The sequence below is a fragment of the Podarcis vaucheri genome (assembly GCF_965113315.1).
Source record: "Podarcis vaucheri genome assembly, chromosome: 3".
Classification (NCBI taxonomy): Eukaryota; Metazoa; Chordata; class Lepidosauria; order Squamata; family Lacertidae; genus Podarcis; species Podarcis vaucheri.
This window is the reverse complement of record NC_138761.1, coordinates 74,589,120-74,606,462: the sequence shown is the minus strand read 5'-3', so window position 1 is coordinate 74,606,462 and position 17,343 is coordinate 74,589,120. Positions and strand designations below refer to the sequence as shown.

Sequence of the window (17,343 nt, the reverse complement as noted above, 5' to 3'; positions counted from 1 at the left end):
AGAAGAAATACAAAGCATGGGGGGAGAGATTTAGGCCAATGAAATAAGTATACAGAGAGGAGTACAACAAATGATTTCAGGCTAAATGTGTTTCTTAAGGGTGTTTTTTGTTGTTGTTGTTGTTTTGGTCACAGACCCCTTTGAGAATCTGATGAAAGTCCTCTCCCCAGAAAAATACACATAAACACAAACACACACACAATTTTTTCTATCGCTGTAGAAAAATCTTGTGTATGCTCAGTCCACAGACCTCTTGAAGCCTATGGGGTCTATGGGCCACAGGTTAAGAACCCCTGGTCTGAACCCTCGGTTGAACAGCCTCCTACAAGCTAGGGCTCCCCCCAACCGATGTTTTATCAACAGCAACTTTGGTAAACCCCAAGTGGTATGGCCTTGCTGGCTGAGGCTGGTGGAAGTTGTAGTCCAAAACGTCAGGAGGGGAATCAGTTTTGGGAATGCAGAACTAGAAGAAGTAGCACTTAATGGGAAGTGTGGGGGAATGATTTCTGGTATGTGCATGAAATTAGTAGATTAGGTAGGTGCACAGAACTCGGGAACCATAATGAGGGCAGCAGGGTTAGAAGTAGGGTAGCTTGGGTATGGGTAATAACCCTTTTCAGTAGTTAAAATAAACTTCTGAGGGCTTCATGATTGGTGGGCCAGAGGCGAAAAGTGGGTGGGGCAAAAAATGTGATTCTTATCTTGTATAGTGGGCTAAATTCAAGCCATGAAAAGGTTAGTGGTTTCTTCATACACATGTATGTGCATGCCCCTTCTCCTCTCTATTCAGGCAAGCAGAAGGCACCATCATAGTTCAAGGACACATTTCAGCAGGCAAAAGCAGAGTCCCTAGAGCAGGGCTAGAAAGAGGACATGACTTAGAGATTTTAAGAGCTGGGTTCAGTCCCTGGGCCTGGCGTTGCCCTATTATTATTATTATTATTATTATTATTATTATTATTATTTATTTTAAAATATTTTATTAAGGATTTTCTTGTTTTACAGAGGTAGGTGTAATGCCTCGTATTTTCCCCCCATGTAACATTTTTACAAATCTGTTTCATTTGTTGAGGCATTAGGGGGAGAAGAAAAAAAAAGAAAAGAAAAAAAGAAAGGGGGTGGAGGAGGGAAGATGGATGGGGGTGGGGTCGGGTGGCGGTGTTTCTATTATGCTTAATGTATGTAGAGTTTGGTGTCAGCGTTGCTTGTGTTGTTCACTTGTGTTCCTTTGGTGGTGGGAGAGGTTGGGGTTGGCCTAGGGTGTGATTGTTTGCTTGTGATTGGCTGTGGCGATCTTTGCTTTCGTGTGTGAGTGAGGTGGGTGGGTGTTTTGGATCAGGTTAGCCATATTGATTTGTATGCTGTTGGTGGATTATTGTCATTGTCCTGTTGGCCTGTGTATGTGATAAAGGGGAGTCTTCTTCTGTTTGTCCCCGTGTCAGTTTCAGTTTATTAGTTAATTTTTCTAGTAGGGCTGTTTCCCATACTATTTGGTACCATTGGTCCATGCTTACTCCTGACAGGTCTCTCCAGTGTCTGGTTATGGTGTTTCTGGCTGCTGAAAGTAGATAGGTTATGAGTTCTTTGTGGTGTAAATGGGCATTGTTGTCTTGGAAGATGTTTAGTAGGGCCAATTCTGGGGTCATGTCTAATACTTGCTTAGTTATTTTACATATTTCTCGTATGGCTGTTGTCCAGATTAGTTGGATTTTGGGACACTCCCACCACATGTGGAGGTATGTGCCTGTGGAGGTGCACCCTCTCCAGCATTTTGGTGAGGATCCTGGGTGCATTAGCGCTAGTTTCCTTGGTGTTAGGTACCACCTGTGAGTGAGTTTCAGTGTGAGTTCTTTTCTTTTCGTTGATATGGATTTAAAGGGGGGTTTAGACCACATTCTGGTCCATTGAGTGGGGTTAATCTCATAGCCTATGTCATTCTCCCATTGTTTTTTGATTGCGTCTAGGGGATTTGCAGGATTTTGGAGTAGTATTTTGTATATTGCAGATACCGTCCCTTTACCGTTTTCCTTTGCTGTTAGGAGGAAGTTTTTGAAGGTTGTCAGGGGCCTAGTTGCTGCTGATTTTACTGTTGGGTTGTTTAAGAGGGCATGTAGTTGGTGTTGTGTTAACCAGGGCATTTGGGTGTCTTCTAGTTTGTCTTGTATTTCTTGTGTTGACAAGGGTTTGTTATTTTTATAAAAGTCTATTAGGCGATATAAGCCTTTGGTTCACCAGGTTTTTATCTGGAGGTTTTGTGCTGCATGGTGGAATAATGGGTAGTACGCCAGGGGGATTAGTGGGGATGGGGTTGGGGATAGTTTGCCTATTTGTATTTTCCATGCTTTGAGCATGGCCTGTGTGTACCTGTTAAGTGTTGTGGGAATTTTCTTTAGTTTGTTTGGGAGGAGTGGGTATGTTGTGGTGCAGGTATTTTCAATTGTGTCCCTTATACCCTGCCCATCTTGACTGGGTTTCCCCAACCACTCTGGGCAGTTTCCAGCACATATAAAAACATAATAAAATGTCAAATCAACATTTCAGACAATTCATTTGCAATTCATTACAAAACCCATCGCGCAAAATCATAGCAGTAGGTATTTGTACTTGCAAGATTGGTATAGACACAATACTGGGGAGCTTTTCAACATACCTAAAGAGATCAGAAACTGGATACAGGATATTGTTCTCTCCCCTTCTCACTCTTCTTTCTGGGAGGAAGTCCCTCACTCCGACCCTAACTAAAGCTATAACAGATGTGCATCCACAATAGTTAGTGTTAACAGGGAAATGTTAAGCAGGGATTCACCTTAACCAAAACCTGAAATCAGATTTTGGACACTGGTAGAAATCCTAGCCAATTGACTAAATTAGTGAATTGATAATACAACCGAATATTTGGAAGAAGTGCTAGCACATAGGCGTTGTAGCAGGCTTTAATGAGGAGGTATTCCTCCTGTTTGAGAAATATATTTCTTTTTAATCTCTTGTAAGGACTTAATTATGTATTTATTTTTAAGAACAGATGTCCAAATAAAAAACCCTTAATTTAATAATGAAACTTAATTTTTTAAAGGAAAACTGGGTATCAGGCTGGGGGGGGCATGCAAATCTTTTTTGGGATGGGTCATAGCTTGGTGGTAGAACATCTGTTTGGCATGTAGGTTCCAGCTTTCATGCACAGCATCTCCATTTGGGGCTGGGAGAGAAACCTGCCTGAAATTGTCGAGAGACACTGCTAGTCACTTTAGACCAAACTGAGCTAGAGGAACCAATGGTCTGACTTGGTATAAGGCAGATTGCTATGTTCCTATGCTGTATTTTCAGTATGGATGTTACATCTAACTTGTAGTGGTTATATGGAGGAAAGCATAGTTGTCTCCAATGGCTGTATCATTTTCAGTAGTGTTAGGGTTATTATTTCATTCTAACAGAAATTCTTAATATCACGGTTTGTCTCCATTTCTACCTTACAGAGTCTAAAGTTTTCCCCCTTACAGTAACGTGTGTGAGTGATAAGGTGTTTTTTTAACCTTCTTAATTATATTTTCAGAATCTAATTGTGTTTGTCCTTTGCTCTACATAAATACATAAACCAATACATAATAATGCGAGCAGCTGAATAATTCTAAGCATTAAAATTGAATAGTGTAAGAAGTCACAGTCTTTATGCCAATGGTATTGAAATGCTCCTTTGATGTGACATGCAGCTCTGCTATGACTAGCTTCTACTACCATTGGGGAAAGGACAGGAGACTTTTAACACTGCAGATGAATAGGATTATCAAAAGACTTTAAATGTAAACCAACTGTTAGGAGTGTAGCTTTAAAATTAAGGGCTAAAATATGAAGACTCCAGCTAAAAGTTCTTTAGCTGCTGATTAGGATTCCCTGATGGTGATTAGTGAGGGTGGAATGCAATCATGCCTGTAAGCTTTAATCAATCCCATGATGGAGAAGTCAGTTGCTCAAAGAGAGACCAAATTAATACATGTATTGTTTCTATTGGGCTTATTATTTTTAACACTAAAAAAAAAGAAAGTAGGCAAATTTGTGATGAAGTATTTCGGAGCATGCAGAATTTCAACAATCCAGAAGCATGTGAACTTTACTACCAAATATTATGTCTGTCTTTATCCTAAGAATGTTTTATTTTACATTGTACAACATTCTGACATGTCTTTTGTGTTGTGTTGTGTGAGCAATTAATCTCACTGTGCAGTAGCCCAAGACCTTTTCAAATAGCAATTTTCCTTGTGTAAGTATTTCAAATGTTGAGAGATCTCCATTTTTATTTACATAACCACCTCTCTGTGTATATATGTAAAGTCATGTATTTCTGTTATTAAGATGTTCCAGTGTATGGAAGCTTAGAGAATAGTTTGTGATGTGAATAGGTCACCTGATAATAAGGGGCCCTGCCTGTGCTGAAGTCAGGTGACCCAACAATATGACCATGCTTTTGCTGCAGACCATGGAACTAGCACAGGGGTCATCAACATTTTTCAGCCATGGGCTGGTTCACTGTCCCTCAGACCATGTGGGGGGGCCAGACTATATTTTGGAGGGGGGGAATGAACGAATTTCTATGCCCCACAAATAACCCAGAGATGCATTCTAAATAAAAGCCCGCATTCTCCTCATGTAAAAACACCAGGCAGGCCCCACAAATAACCCAGAGGCGCATTTTAAATAAAAGTACACATTCTACTCATGTAAAAACACGCTGATTCCCGGACCGTCCGCAGGCCAGATTGAGAAGGCGCATGGGCTGCATCTGGCCCACAGGCCTTAGGTTGCCTACCCCTGAACTAGCATCTCAAATGCAGATTCCAGAAGCTTGAGCACAATTATAAGAACATCAGTTTTCACTATAAGGGAAGGCCTTCATGTTTCATTGGGGTGGGGGTAAGCCAAGTTCAGATCTCCTTGTCCTTAGAAACAACTTTTCCCTTCCTACTTCCTCATGTGTTCTGATCTATTATCCACCATGCAATCATTGCTATTATTATATAATTATTAGTATGTATGTATGTGTTGCCTTTATGTGCCAAGATAATGCATAGTTTCAAACAATATTAGAATAAACAAATGATACAAAATATCCTTAGGCAACTTCAGGAACCGATGCCACAAACTCCCAGACCTTCCATCCAGCTTCCCTCAGAGCAGACAGCTCCTAAGGAAGGTGGGAGAGGGATAATAACATTACTAATAATAGCAATTTATACATTTAAAAATATTCAGAACTGCCCCTTCCAAATTGCAGTAAAATTAAGCATTTGCATACACTGTGCAAATTTACTCAAACTGCAGAATAATTTTAAAGGCATTTTTCCAGATTTGCCGCAGAAATCCATTCTTGCCGACCACTGTTTGCTTGGGCTGCAATTTTATTCTTGCTTACTTAGAAGAAAGGTCCACAGAACTCATTGGAGTTAATTATTTATACTGCATTTCTAAAAGTTTGATATGTAGCTTTTGCAATTCAAAAGCACAATCTGTTATATTCAACTAAGTCATATTCAGAGTAGACCGGTTGTAAAAAACCTAACTTGGTAGCTCAAGTTACTTAGGTCCATAGATTTCATTGAGTCTGCACTGAGTATGACTGTTGGAAATCACCCAGTATCAATAAAACTTCTTTTAGAAACCTAAAAAAACTTACAGCATGCCATAATACGAAGCAGCAATTTATAGAGAACAGGTGAAGAAAAAGGTCTGCCAAGTCAAAGAGAGGCTTGCTTATGTAAAGCTCACTTTATTTACCTTCAAGTACCTATGCAGAGAGTTGGGCTGTTCTTGTACATTTAAACTAGGGCTGTGATCGCTGGCATCCCTAGCCCCTATTTCCTGTTGATGAGCAAAAACTATAGAGGTTGTTTGAAACTTTGATCACCTTTTGTCTGATTTGGATAAACGTCCACTTTACGTTGTTGTTTTTGCCTGGCTCTACTACCTTGTATTGCTTACTGAGTGATGCTGAAAATGTATGTTTGTAACAGCTGTATTAAGGCCGGGAGGAGAATTCTCAGTGATTTCTTTGTATAACTTTGAAGCAGCCTTGATGGTGGAATGAGCATAATCCAAGTGAATAACTTGCCGGACCCATCATTCAGTTTGCCTTATGCTGATGCATAGGGACATATGAGCTGATGCACTGCTAAGATATGCTGTACTCCCATGCAAAATTCCATAGCATCTGCTTAAGGAAAGTAACAACTCTGTTATTTTGTTTCTGTATTCAGAAATACTGCAGCACTATCCAGCTGGATTCCGGAATAGACTATAGGAAACAAACGCTACCAGCAGCAGGAAAGCTATATTACCTGTAAGTTGTTAAAGCTAAAGGTATTTTTCTTTTCTTTTTCTTTCCTTCACTAGCCAACATGTCTTGCCACAGGGGCAAGTAAAAACACTCCCCCCACCCCACAAAACCAAACAAATGCCAACTATCTTCTGTTTTGCCACAGTGCTAGTGCCATCAGATGGCATTTTCAGTATCTTCAGTTACATCGTTTAAAATGTGTGACTGAATCAAAACTAATTAGATTTTGGGGGGAGGTGTGGTGTTTGCAGAACTGAAGTGACAGATGGTTATAAAGCAATGAATATCCTCTTGTAAAAGAGTGTGCAATTCCCTGGTAAATAAAAGAGCATCCTTTATTGTAGTAAACTAATTATTTATACAAATCCTCTGACAAGGACTCATTTACTGTTGGGTGTTACCATTTGTGGATTGAAAAACTTGTCTTATTTTGACAGATGATCTGCTTGTATCTCGGATGTTGATTTCCTTCAGCATTTATTCTCTGTTTGAAGATGATAAAAAATAATACCATAATACAGCTATAAGTACAATTTATCTGTATAGCTTTGATTTCTGTTTCCCTAATGATAGTTTACCCTCAGAGCAATTTGAGAATACAAGTATATGTGATGCAAAGTTGTTCCAACATTTAAGAAGAGAAAGTGGTTTTAATCAAGCCAATACAAGTACAAATCTACTTGTAGCTTTATTATGGCATTGTTTTTTTAATATTATTTTTGAGGAGTTTAAATAAGGACTGGGCTTTCCAGCTAGCAAAATGATTAGCCCCACTCTAGGACTATAATGGGAGTGTACCATTTAGTTCATAATCCAGGGGTAGCACCTTGTATATAATTTTTGGGTGAGTTTTATACTCAGGATTGCCAGACAACTGGATATGACCTGAAGTTTTAGGTTTTAACCTTATTCTTAGGCTTCTGGGGAAGGAGTAAAATATTGGAGTTAGGGACTTGTTAATTAAAAGTTACTGAGCATTGCTTCCCATCCTGAGTAGGAAAAAAGAAATTTCACTTCACATAGTGGGTTCAAGGCCACAATTAGTGCTGGCAATACTAACAAATGATTTTGAAATACTAAAATTTTATCTTTTAAGGGAGAAACAATTTATTTTCTCATATTGTGGTAGAATTCATGTATGTTGATATTGTGTTAAGCTTGGACTGCATTGAATGTCGATTGGTACTTCTATAGAAACGTGGTTTTTCCTCCTGCAAATCTGGACTGAGCATCAAAGGGCTTGGGCAAAATTTGCCTGTTTAACCCATAAACAGAGTTCCCACTCCAGATCTATAAAGAGAGGTGCTAGGTAATGTTATGGGGATGGATTTCTGCTTCTGGCATTGCTACATTTTGAGCTAAAGGTATATATATGGGAGCAAGGGCAGAAGAATCCCACAGAGTCTAACTTATATTTCAGGGCCTTCTCTCCTAGTGGGCAAGATGAGATACTAATGGATTGCTAATGGTGGGGCACCATCCTTAGTACAGTGGTACCTCGGGTTACAGACGCTTCAGCTTACAGACTCCGCTAACCCAGAAATAGTACCTCGGGTTAAGAACTTTACTTCAGGATGAGAAAAGAAATCAAGTGGCAGCGGCGCAGCGGCAGCGGGAGGCTCCATTAGCTAAAGTGGTACCTCATGTTAAGAACAGTTTCAGATTAAGAATTAAGTTCTTAACCCAAGGTACCACTGTATACATATTTGCTGGCATTGTACTTTTGCCTGAATTCACAAAGGGCTGAGTCAAAGATTGCAACAAGCTGAAATGGAACAGCTGTGGTCTGTCTGAAGGCTTGAAATGTGGGGAATATATATATATTAGGGCAATTTTTCTGTGTTTGGTTCCATAGTCCCAGTCCTTAAAACTACTAGCACTTTTTACTGCACAAAAGAAGTTTATTATAACATTTTTGCATTCTGTATCCAGACTAAGTCCAGTTTAAACATAAAGAACCATAAGAAGAGAGACCAGGAGTCTCTAACAATCGTTAACACCTAGACAGCAAAGCAAGCAAATACATATGCCACATGGTCATAGTATTTCCCACTATAGTAATATGTATTGCATTTCTATTTAAATTATAGTAAATGGGTGATGTCTAGCTGAATCCCTTTGAGACTCTGGAGCAGACTTGGGAAAGGTGTCAGGGGAAGGAAAGGAAAGGAAAGGCCCATTGCGCAAGTAGACTTCTGCTCATGCAACACAGAGTATCAACCTATAATTCTAAAATGGTATATAAACATATAAATTACCACTATATGCGAATTTTATGCAAATCTGCTTCCTCTTTTGTACTTTTTGGATGGTTATGCGTAAGTGGCTGCTTCAATCATTGCTGAAAATTTCCTGTAATTTCATAATCTTTGGGCATCTCAAATTATTTGGAGAAGGATTTTAGATATGTCAAAACTAATTATATACAGTATGATCCTATACATGTTTACTTTTAAGTAAAGCCCACTGAATTTAGTGGGACTTATTCCTAGGTAAGAGGGCATAGGAATGCAAACTTTATTCTAGAAAATGTCAGATCAACACATTACATTTTATTTGTATCTATTTAAACCTGTGATAAAATAACATTTACTTCAGATATAATTTCACTGCACCCTCTTAGAGGTTTGTAAGGGTTCCCCTTCAGATGCTTGCTAGCTTTTGCTTCCTTGCTCTCATTTTGTGTGCGAGGTATAGACATAGTGTGTATGCATTGTTGGCATCTGTCTGTCTCAAGAGACAATGGAACAGCGCGCCATTGAGAGTAAGTCAAAGCATTGGGCAGTTATGGTGCCTGCTGTGGCTGTAGAGACCAACATGGGAGAGACATGTTTCATTGCAGGTGGGGCAAATGAAGGCGTCCAGTTTTGCTGCTACTGATGCACCACGAGGTTTCTTCTCTCTGCTCTCCTCCCAGTGTGTGTGTGTGTGTGTGTGTGTGTGTGTGTGTATCTATCTATCTGATGGCCTGGCCTGGCATTGCCTCATTACTGGAAACAGCTTGAAACACAAAAGTCTTCCTATGTATGCAAATAAAGCAGAATCATCTACCTGAGAGTTAATGTTCTCTGCTTTTAAGTGTATTCTAACTCTAATGTTTGTATTTACAACATAACATCCTGTTCTGTCTTTCTCACTCTCTCTCCTTTTTTATGGGCAAAAAGCTAAGCAAGCTCAGGCAGCTGTTTGATGTTGGCTTCAAGTGTTATTAATTTCATATTCTATTATTCTTTTCACTGTAGCACAAGTGAAGCTGATGTGGAGGCTGTCATGGATAAGTTGTTTGATGAGCTGGCTCAAAAACAAAATGATTGTACGTAAGTTAATTTCTCTTGAAAGAGAATACATTTAGAACACAATGCCCAATCTCCACTGACCAATTAATAAGTTCCACTGCTGTATATGGGTTGATGCCACACTCAAGTGGCAGTCATTGTATCAGCATTTTGTCTAATTTATGTGTTGAATCATGTGCTATTATTCATCAAGCTATGCATTTCCTATCTGTAAGAGATGAGTTTTGTAGTAATTATCCAGACAAGATTGAGTCTTTGTTCATGTTCCCATAGTAACTAGACCAAGGATTTTAAAAGTACAAGGCAGAGAGCTGAGAGTGAATAAAGCGTGTGGAACCATTGCAGACTTCACATTTGAAGAGCTGTGTGACAGAGTGAGTACCCAGTCAAGCCTAGATCAGTTGGGCTTTTCAGGCTCCCCCCCCCTTTTTTATTATATTATCCCAGCTCCAAACAAGCTTTGAGATATCCTTTGAACCTACAACAACAAGAATAACAAGAAAACTTGAATTCTAGAGTTGAAAAGTAAAACTGAAAGGGTGAAAAAAAGCATAGCACAATCAGTTTCTCTTGAAAGTGATCTCTATGATAAGCAATTTAAATGTGTGAATAAAATTCTGGAACTTGCTAAGGTACTAGTGTCCAAAAGAAATTCACATCTAGATGACAGTTGTTAAATGCTGATCACTTAGGTAAGGAGCACAAAGAATAAAAACTTCCTTTCAGAAGCAGACCAAAGGTCCATCTATCACATGTCTCCAATGGTGAATTACATTTGATCTATCCTAGCTGTTTTCACTTACTTCCAGTGAGACAAAAATAAGACTTCCATCTAAATACCTTTTCAGCCAAGGATTCACATGCTGCCCTTTGAATTACTACTCCGTAATTGACGTGGTGACTTTCTGTGAGACCCTAGAGAATATTCTTTAAGAAAATACCCATCTGTACCTGTACTGAGAATGTAGAGCTGCCAGCCAGGTGGCTTACTAAAGAAGCCTGTTGCCTTGATCAAGGGCAAAAGCTGTTCAATGGTTGTCTTACCTTCTGTGACTTTCTAGGTAAAGTATATTAAGATACTCTGATAGGTAGTTTTGTGTAATGTGGATACTAGAGTTCTATAATTGCATATAGTAAATATTCTAAAAAGGTTTACTTTTTTTAGAATGTAAAATGATCTCTAGAAATCTTATCTAATGGCATTGTATGACCAAAAGTGTCTAGCATTGTGTGTCTTAAGTGTTAGCCTTGTTGGGCCTTTTTTCTGAGTACTCAGAATTACAGCTCATGAGGAGAGCAGTTGTATAGTCAGGAAACTGCCCCTCTGCAGACATGCCCCCAATATATAGGTCATATTGGAGGTGGTGTGTGACTCAGGAATCCATGTAGGGATGATTTGTACAGCCCAGACCTCCTACCTCAAACACTTAATGGCTGTTATGGGACAAATAGGGCTTCTACAATAAGGACAGGCACCACTTAAACTGGAGGGGAAACAGATTGCTGGCACATCAAAAAAGTGGCAGAGTAGTTTTGAAACCAATCATTGAGGAAAAGTAGATAGGAACTAAAGAGCACCTGGTTAGGGTGAAAATGGGAGCGTTGCATATGGGAGTGGAGCAGAATTAGGCAATGAAAGTGTAAGGGTACATGATAACCATTTAGTGTGGTAGGGGGAAATTTGGAGAGCGACATCACATATAGATGGTCATACACTTCCACAAGAAGTCTGTGAGCCAAAATGGGCAAGCTAGAGTGTCCTTCAAAACCAAAGGAGAGCATAGATATAGTAGCCAATGTGGAATGGAAAGAACCAGTGAGATACAGTTATCTTTTCGGTACTAATATTCTATGAAGCAAAGGCTTGACAGCCATATGTCAGGAGTGCTCTGATGGTGTTTCTTGGCAGGGGGTTGGACTCGATGGCCCTTGTGGTCTCTTCCAACTCTATGATTCTATGATTCTATGAAAGGGAAGGGCATATGAGAATGGTGTAACTGTATGTGAAAGAGAACATAAAATCAAAGAAACTTGACATCTCCAAAGGAACAGGCTTTTTCACAGGAAGTGGGATGATAATGCATATCCCAAAGTAATAGAATTGGGGATATATTATTACCCCCTCAGCAGAATGCCCAGGGGGATCTTGAGATGGACAATGCAATCAATTAGGCATCTAAAAGGATAAAGTGTTGTTGTAATGAGTGTCTTAAATTACTCTCACATTGATTGTGGGTAGATTCATGTTCTGGTCACAACACAAACGTAAAAAAAAAAAAAATTGGTTGTTGTTTAGTCGTTTAGTCGTGTCCGACTCTTCATGACCCCATGGACCAGAGCACATATATAAGAAATCTAGAAAACCCCAACTCACTCTGCCCTAAGACAGCTGGTGATGGAATTGATGAGAAGGGAGTTTCAAGTGATGCCCAGGGCCAGATGGAAGGCAGGAAATGTGCAGTTGAACTGATGGGGAACAGTGATCATAGTGCTATCAAATTTAACATATGGACAATTGCCAGAGAAGTCCAACATGATTGCACTTGACTTCAGAAGCAGGGGGGAAATGAGGTAGAGCTGCATTGGTGAAACCAGCCACCTTCTGAGTCTCTCCCCCCTCACAGTCCTTCCTCTGGAAACAGCTCCCTTATAAAGGCTCCTAGGGCTGGAGGGTGGGGCAAGGCAGGTGGAAAAAGCCATTAGCTGCTCGATATTGTATCATTGGGGAAAGTGCGGAAAAGGGCTACCAGAATCATCACTGAGTTGGAACAACTCTACCATGATGAAAGGTTATAATCTTTTGGGATTTCAGCTGAGAAAAAAAGCCAAGTAAGAAGGAGGGACTCCTGTTTAATTATTTGGCCATTGGCCTGTAGGACCCCTCAGGACTAATAATAATAATGCCATTAACTCATGCTAACTTAGAGTGTAACTTTGGGTCAGCACAAAAAACAAATGCTCTTCTAGTAAATGTGTTGGTACAAGGTCATTTTCCTTGGTCAGACAAGTAGGCAATGAACCATGATTGTTGTCTTTTGTGGTAAAATAATAAAATGGAAATTTAAGAGTTTAGTCCTATGCATTTGCATTCAGAGATGATTACAACCAAATTCAGTGGGGCTGGCTTCTTAGTTAGTGCAATTAGGATTACATGCTAAATTCTAAACATTACAAAATTATTTTTAACAACAATTCAAGCCCCAGAAATGTTCAGATGGCAGTATTTAAAACTGAAGAAGATGAACTCTACATACAGATTGTGAAAATGAGTTGGTAGTTATTTATAGTCTGAACACACACTCATAAAAGTCTAATTAACTTTGAAATGGAAATATGGTGTTTCTTTCATTCCTAGGTCATTCAAGGCCAGCCCTACCTTCATGCATGACCACCCACTTGATTTAGACATAGTGGTTGAATCATGCCCCAACACCCCCACACCCCCACGTGGATTAGTCCATATGCATTAGACTGCAACATAGAATAAATCTTGTAGGTTTCATATTTGCAGTTACATATACTTGTGGCACTCAGAGCTTTAAACAGTGACAAATCTCAGCGGACTGATTTGCACATAATGATTTAGCACCATGTGCATGATCTGGAAGGAGCCTGAACATTGCCTTGGGTTTGGGTGCTCCCCTCTCCTCTCCACATAAGGAAGGAAAGGACCTCAGCAGTGTCTCCTTTCAGTTTCAGATAATACTGGTGTAGCTTTATGTACAGACCTGATTTTGTGCTTTAAAAGACAGTTAAACAAGCCAGCTTCATAAACCATGGTTTGAAGTTGGCTTGTTAGAAACTTAGCACAGAGTTTCTTCTAAATGACAAAATCTGGTTCCTTTGTCACTGTCAGGATTTGTGGAATGTAAATCATACAACAGGGTCAGGAGTGTGCAAATCTGAGCTTTGATTTTATTGCAGCTCATGCACATTGCACTAAACCATTGCTTAGTACAGAGGTTGTCAATCTAGAGAACACCTCCTTCTGTGCGTGGTGCACATGGGGTCTATGTGTGAGAGTGGGAGGGTGAATATGTTTGGTCTGTGAGGTTGTATGTGTGATTGATTGATTGATTGATTGAGTGTGTGAGAGAGATGTATGTTTGTCTGAGGTCTGTATGTGTGCAGTGAGTGTGTGCATGAGAAAGTGAATATTATTTAGCCACCTTGTATGGTTTCCCTGGTACTGAAGAATGCCCCCTATTAGACAGCAACAGCATCAGTGTGTGAAAGAAAGAGAAATCAATATTGTGTGATCTCCACAGGACCAGTCAGACATGTCTGACTTCCCTTGACCAACTGAGGTTGTCTGGAGCAGGGGGTGGAGCGGGGAAGCAACAATGACTGTACTTTCTTTAATTCTGTGTTATGCCGTACCCCATGGCAATCTTTTTCTCCCCATGCCATGCCCCAAAGGCAGCTGTTTCGTGGCTGGTGCCCACAGTGCTATTTCAATATTCAAAAGTGTGCCACACTCCCAAACAGGTTGGCGACCTCTGTCTCAATGTTACATACAAACTACAGAGTGCTGTGAGTTCTTTGTAAGTCTAATTTATATATGTGTCAACATATTGGCCTGCTATGGGAGGAAGGGTAGCATCTTGGCCAGGGAGGGCGGGGTATAAATAAAAATTATTATTATTATTATTATTATTATTATTATTATTATTATTATTATTATAAATTGAATGAATAACAACAACAGCATACCCAGAATGTATCAAGCTCAAATAATAAGCAAGTATCATGTGCAGATTTTTATGTATATTATTTCACAGCCTCTGTGTTGGTCTTAAGTTCTAGACATTGCATAGCAAATGGAAGAAGGTCCACTGCATCACGTAGAACAATTGTTTTCATTACACAGTTGCTTTTTATAGATGGCCCTGACTGTATAGCACACAGAAAGTTGTTTCACTCGTCTCTTCCCACCATCCACCTGTTTCATCCATTTAACCTTGTTTCAGAATCTAGCATCTGTGTATCATGTAAATTAATACTGACCAGAAAGGTAGGTGCAGCATAAATCTTATCTTTAATATCTCCATGTTATCTATATTTCTTAATGCTTCTTTGAAAGAAAAACTTTCAGCCATGATTATGCATAGCAAATACTGCCCTCTGATGGCAATACTAACTTTTTAATGTGATTAAGGCTGTGTGCTGATGGTTCTTTCTCTGCAGCAATGGTGAACTTCCTGATCCACTATTAGTAACTTGATAGTGGTATAGACATAATGGAGATGCTCTCTAGGGGCAAAAGCCTGGTCACTCGCTCTTCAAAATTCTTAGCGGCATCTTTTGGCAGTCAATGTCAGTCCTAAGGATAACTTGCACTTTTTTAGTTTAAGAGCTACATGGGCACCTATATTTATATGCACCCATCATTTGACGTACCAAAATATTTTTTTTAAAAAAAAATCAGTCCAAAAGTGTGGTAACCATGAAGGCAAGGGGATAGTTACTTTTATTGGACACTACTCAATAGGGGCCAACACCACACACACCGAAACCTAGAGAGAGAGAGCACAAGAGTTGTCCCCCCCCCTTTAACTCTGCTTTTTTAAAAAGTTTGTTTCCTTTTTGAGGAGATCCTTGATTGAAGAACTGAGGTTGTTTTGTCTAGGGAAGACTGGCTCTAAGTAATGCAACTGCAGCCATTTGTAATTCTGCACGTGTCCACAATTGTGTGGAGAAGGTAGCAAGGATATCACCCCTTTCATGAATACAGCCACGGTCTCTAAGCAGTGATTTCTACAATTGCAGGAGTCCTTTCATCAGCTGCCACAATCATGGAAATGATTCTATCACAGCGGTTGTATCGTCTGTCAGGTTAGGTCACTTATGAACATTCTTCATGTAAGGGATGATGCTGGGATGGTTACATATCATCCCTTGGCATGGTAAGACTGAAAGTACTTGTTAATGAACAATTACAACCTACAGTACATAAAATGGAAGAGCCCACAAAAAGTACAAACAACACAGACCCAAAAGGTAATTTCTCTTAAATAACATAGAAAGAAGGAAATTGCAATAGGTATATCCCAGAGCTTGACTTTCTTTTCTGCTTCCTATTTATGTGGTTTTTTGTATTTCTAGTAACAAAAATAAAAACCTCACCTCAGAGCAAAGGGCTGTTGCTTTGCTTTTTTTTTCTTCAGAAGCAAAAAAAAAGGTCAAAGCCATCCCCTTTGTTATGAAGTTGTGACATTCCCTCATCACAGAGGTGCATCTGGCACCTTCACTATACAGCTTTTGGTGAATGGGGAAGATGTACGGTACCTCTTTACTCTGGCTTTTGGTACCTGAGATGTGTGGGACATACCCTTAACTCCTGTGACTGCAATACGGTTTACCTGCTTTAAATACTGAATTTTAATACTGGGACCTGCTGCTGAAGGGGGGTAATAAATTTAATGATAATAATAATTAATAGAAAAATAAGGAAAATGGAGTGATTTGTTAGAGCATTACAATATATAGACAGTTATTAAAATAACTTGAGATAATGGTAGCAGAACACTTGTTAACTTGGTAGTGAAATGGAAAACGAGTGAAGTGGACAGCTCAGTCAAGCAGACTAAAGTAGATTAACAGCTTGGTGGGCTTGAATTGGCATGAATGTGGTTTGAGTGAGTGTGACATCAATGAAATCCTACTTCCCAGTATTAAGAATTAGTAATAGAAATCCGCAGTGGTTGGTCTTCATTATCCATCTTTTACATGGCAGCAACAAGGTAGAAAGCCAAGTCATTAATCACAGACGTTGATATTAAGATAACTGTAGACACACTACAGACTTAAAGGAGTTTCCCATGAAGTCCTAGAACTATCTGAAAATTGTTTAGAGTCCTGCAGAAAGGGTCGGAAGTGCAGCTGAGATTGAGCTAGCAATAGGAAAAACACCACTGTCCGCACAGTGGGTTTTGGTGGTCCCATCTGGTTAAAACAGAATCAGAACATTTGTTTACTACAATAGGTATGTTCATAAATAAATAAGTAAAATTAGATGTGGCTGAAGGTGTCATTGTGAGAATGAGGAATTGTACCAGGTAATCTTATTTGAAGCTTGAAGTGGAATAACATGCCCAAATATGGCACTAGCTGAAGTGCCATTGAGTATTCAAATTAAGCAAATCAGTTCTTTCTAGGGCAAGTTATGTAGCTTCAGAATAATTATTTCTTTAAAACTAGGTATTGTATTGAGGCTGCTGTTGACTGATACAGAAGCAGTAAGCTCTTCAGAAAGGTGACATTTCATAATAAATTATACGAACATAGACTTTTAGTATTTACATGCTAATCAGTCAATCATACAAAGGAAGACCTTGGACTCCAGATAGATTTCAGTAACTTGTCTTGCTCATTCCACAAAATTAAAGCATTTCCCAATAAATGTAACTGAAAGAGGAACAAACTTCAGGAGGTGCATAGGAAGCTGCCTTATATGAGGTCCGGCCATTGGTCCATTTAGCTCAGTACTATCTTCACTGATTTGGCAGCAGCTCGCCAGGATTTCAGGCAGGGGTCTTTCCCAGCCCTTCCCTGGACATGTCAGTGTTGAAACTGGGACCTTCTGCATGCAAAAGAGATGCTCTACCACTAATCGGTGGATCTTCCCTAACCAGAGACTGGATTTATATAGGTCATTAGCTAGTTAATAAGCATATGTTCAATGGGTTCGCTGCACAATGGCTCAGAAGTTGTGCATGGCAG

At 39.5% G+C, this 17,343-nt stretch overlaps 1 protein-coding gene and 1 long non-coding RNA gene across 3 annotated transcripts in view; one reads left to right on the top strand and one right to left on the bottom strand.

The window, feature by feature from the left end:
- The window catches only part of AFG1L (AFG1 like ATPase), a 61,026-nt gene that overhangs the window by 32,156 nt on the left and 11,527 nt on the right, over nucleotides 1-17,343 (top strand). For both annotated transcript variants that reach the window (XM_082216664.1, XM_082216665.1), the window contains exons 8-10: nucleotides 6,246-6,328; nucleotides 9,568-9,638; nucleotides 9,895-9,995. In XM_082216664.1, coding sequence (XP_082072790.1) covers nucleotides 6,246-6,328; nucleotides 9,568-9,638; nucleotides 9,895-9,995 — 255 coding nt within the window. The remainder of the gene's footprint in view (nucleotides 1-6,245; nucleotides 6,329-9,567; nucleotides 9,639-9,894; nucleotides 9,996-17,343) is intronic.
- Nucleotides 15,044-15,799, bottom strand: LOC309529007. The gene is made up of 2 exons (XR_014218026.1): nucleotides 15,684-15,799; nucleotides 15,044-15,182 (listed from the first exon to the last, which is right to left on the bottom strand). It is a non-coding gene; the product is annotated as an uncharacterized lncRNA (long non-coding RNA).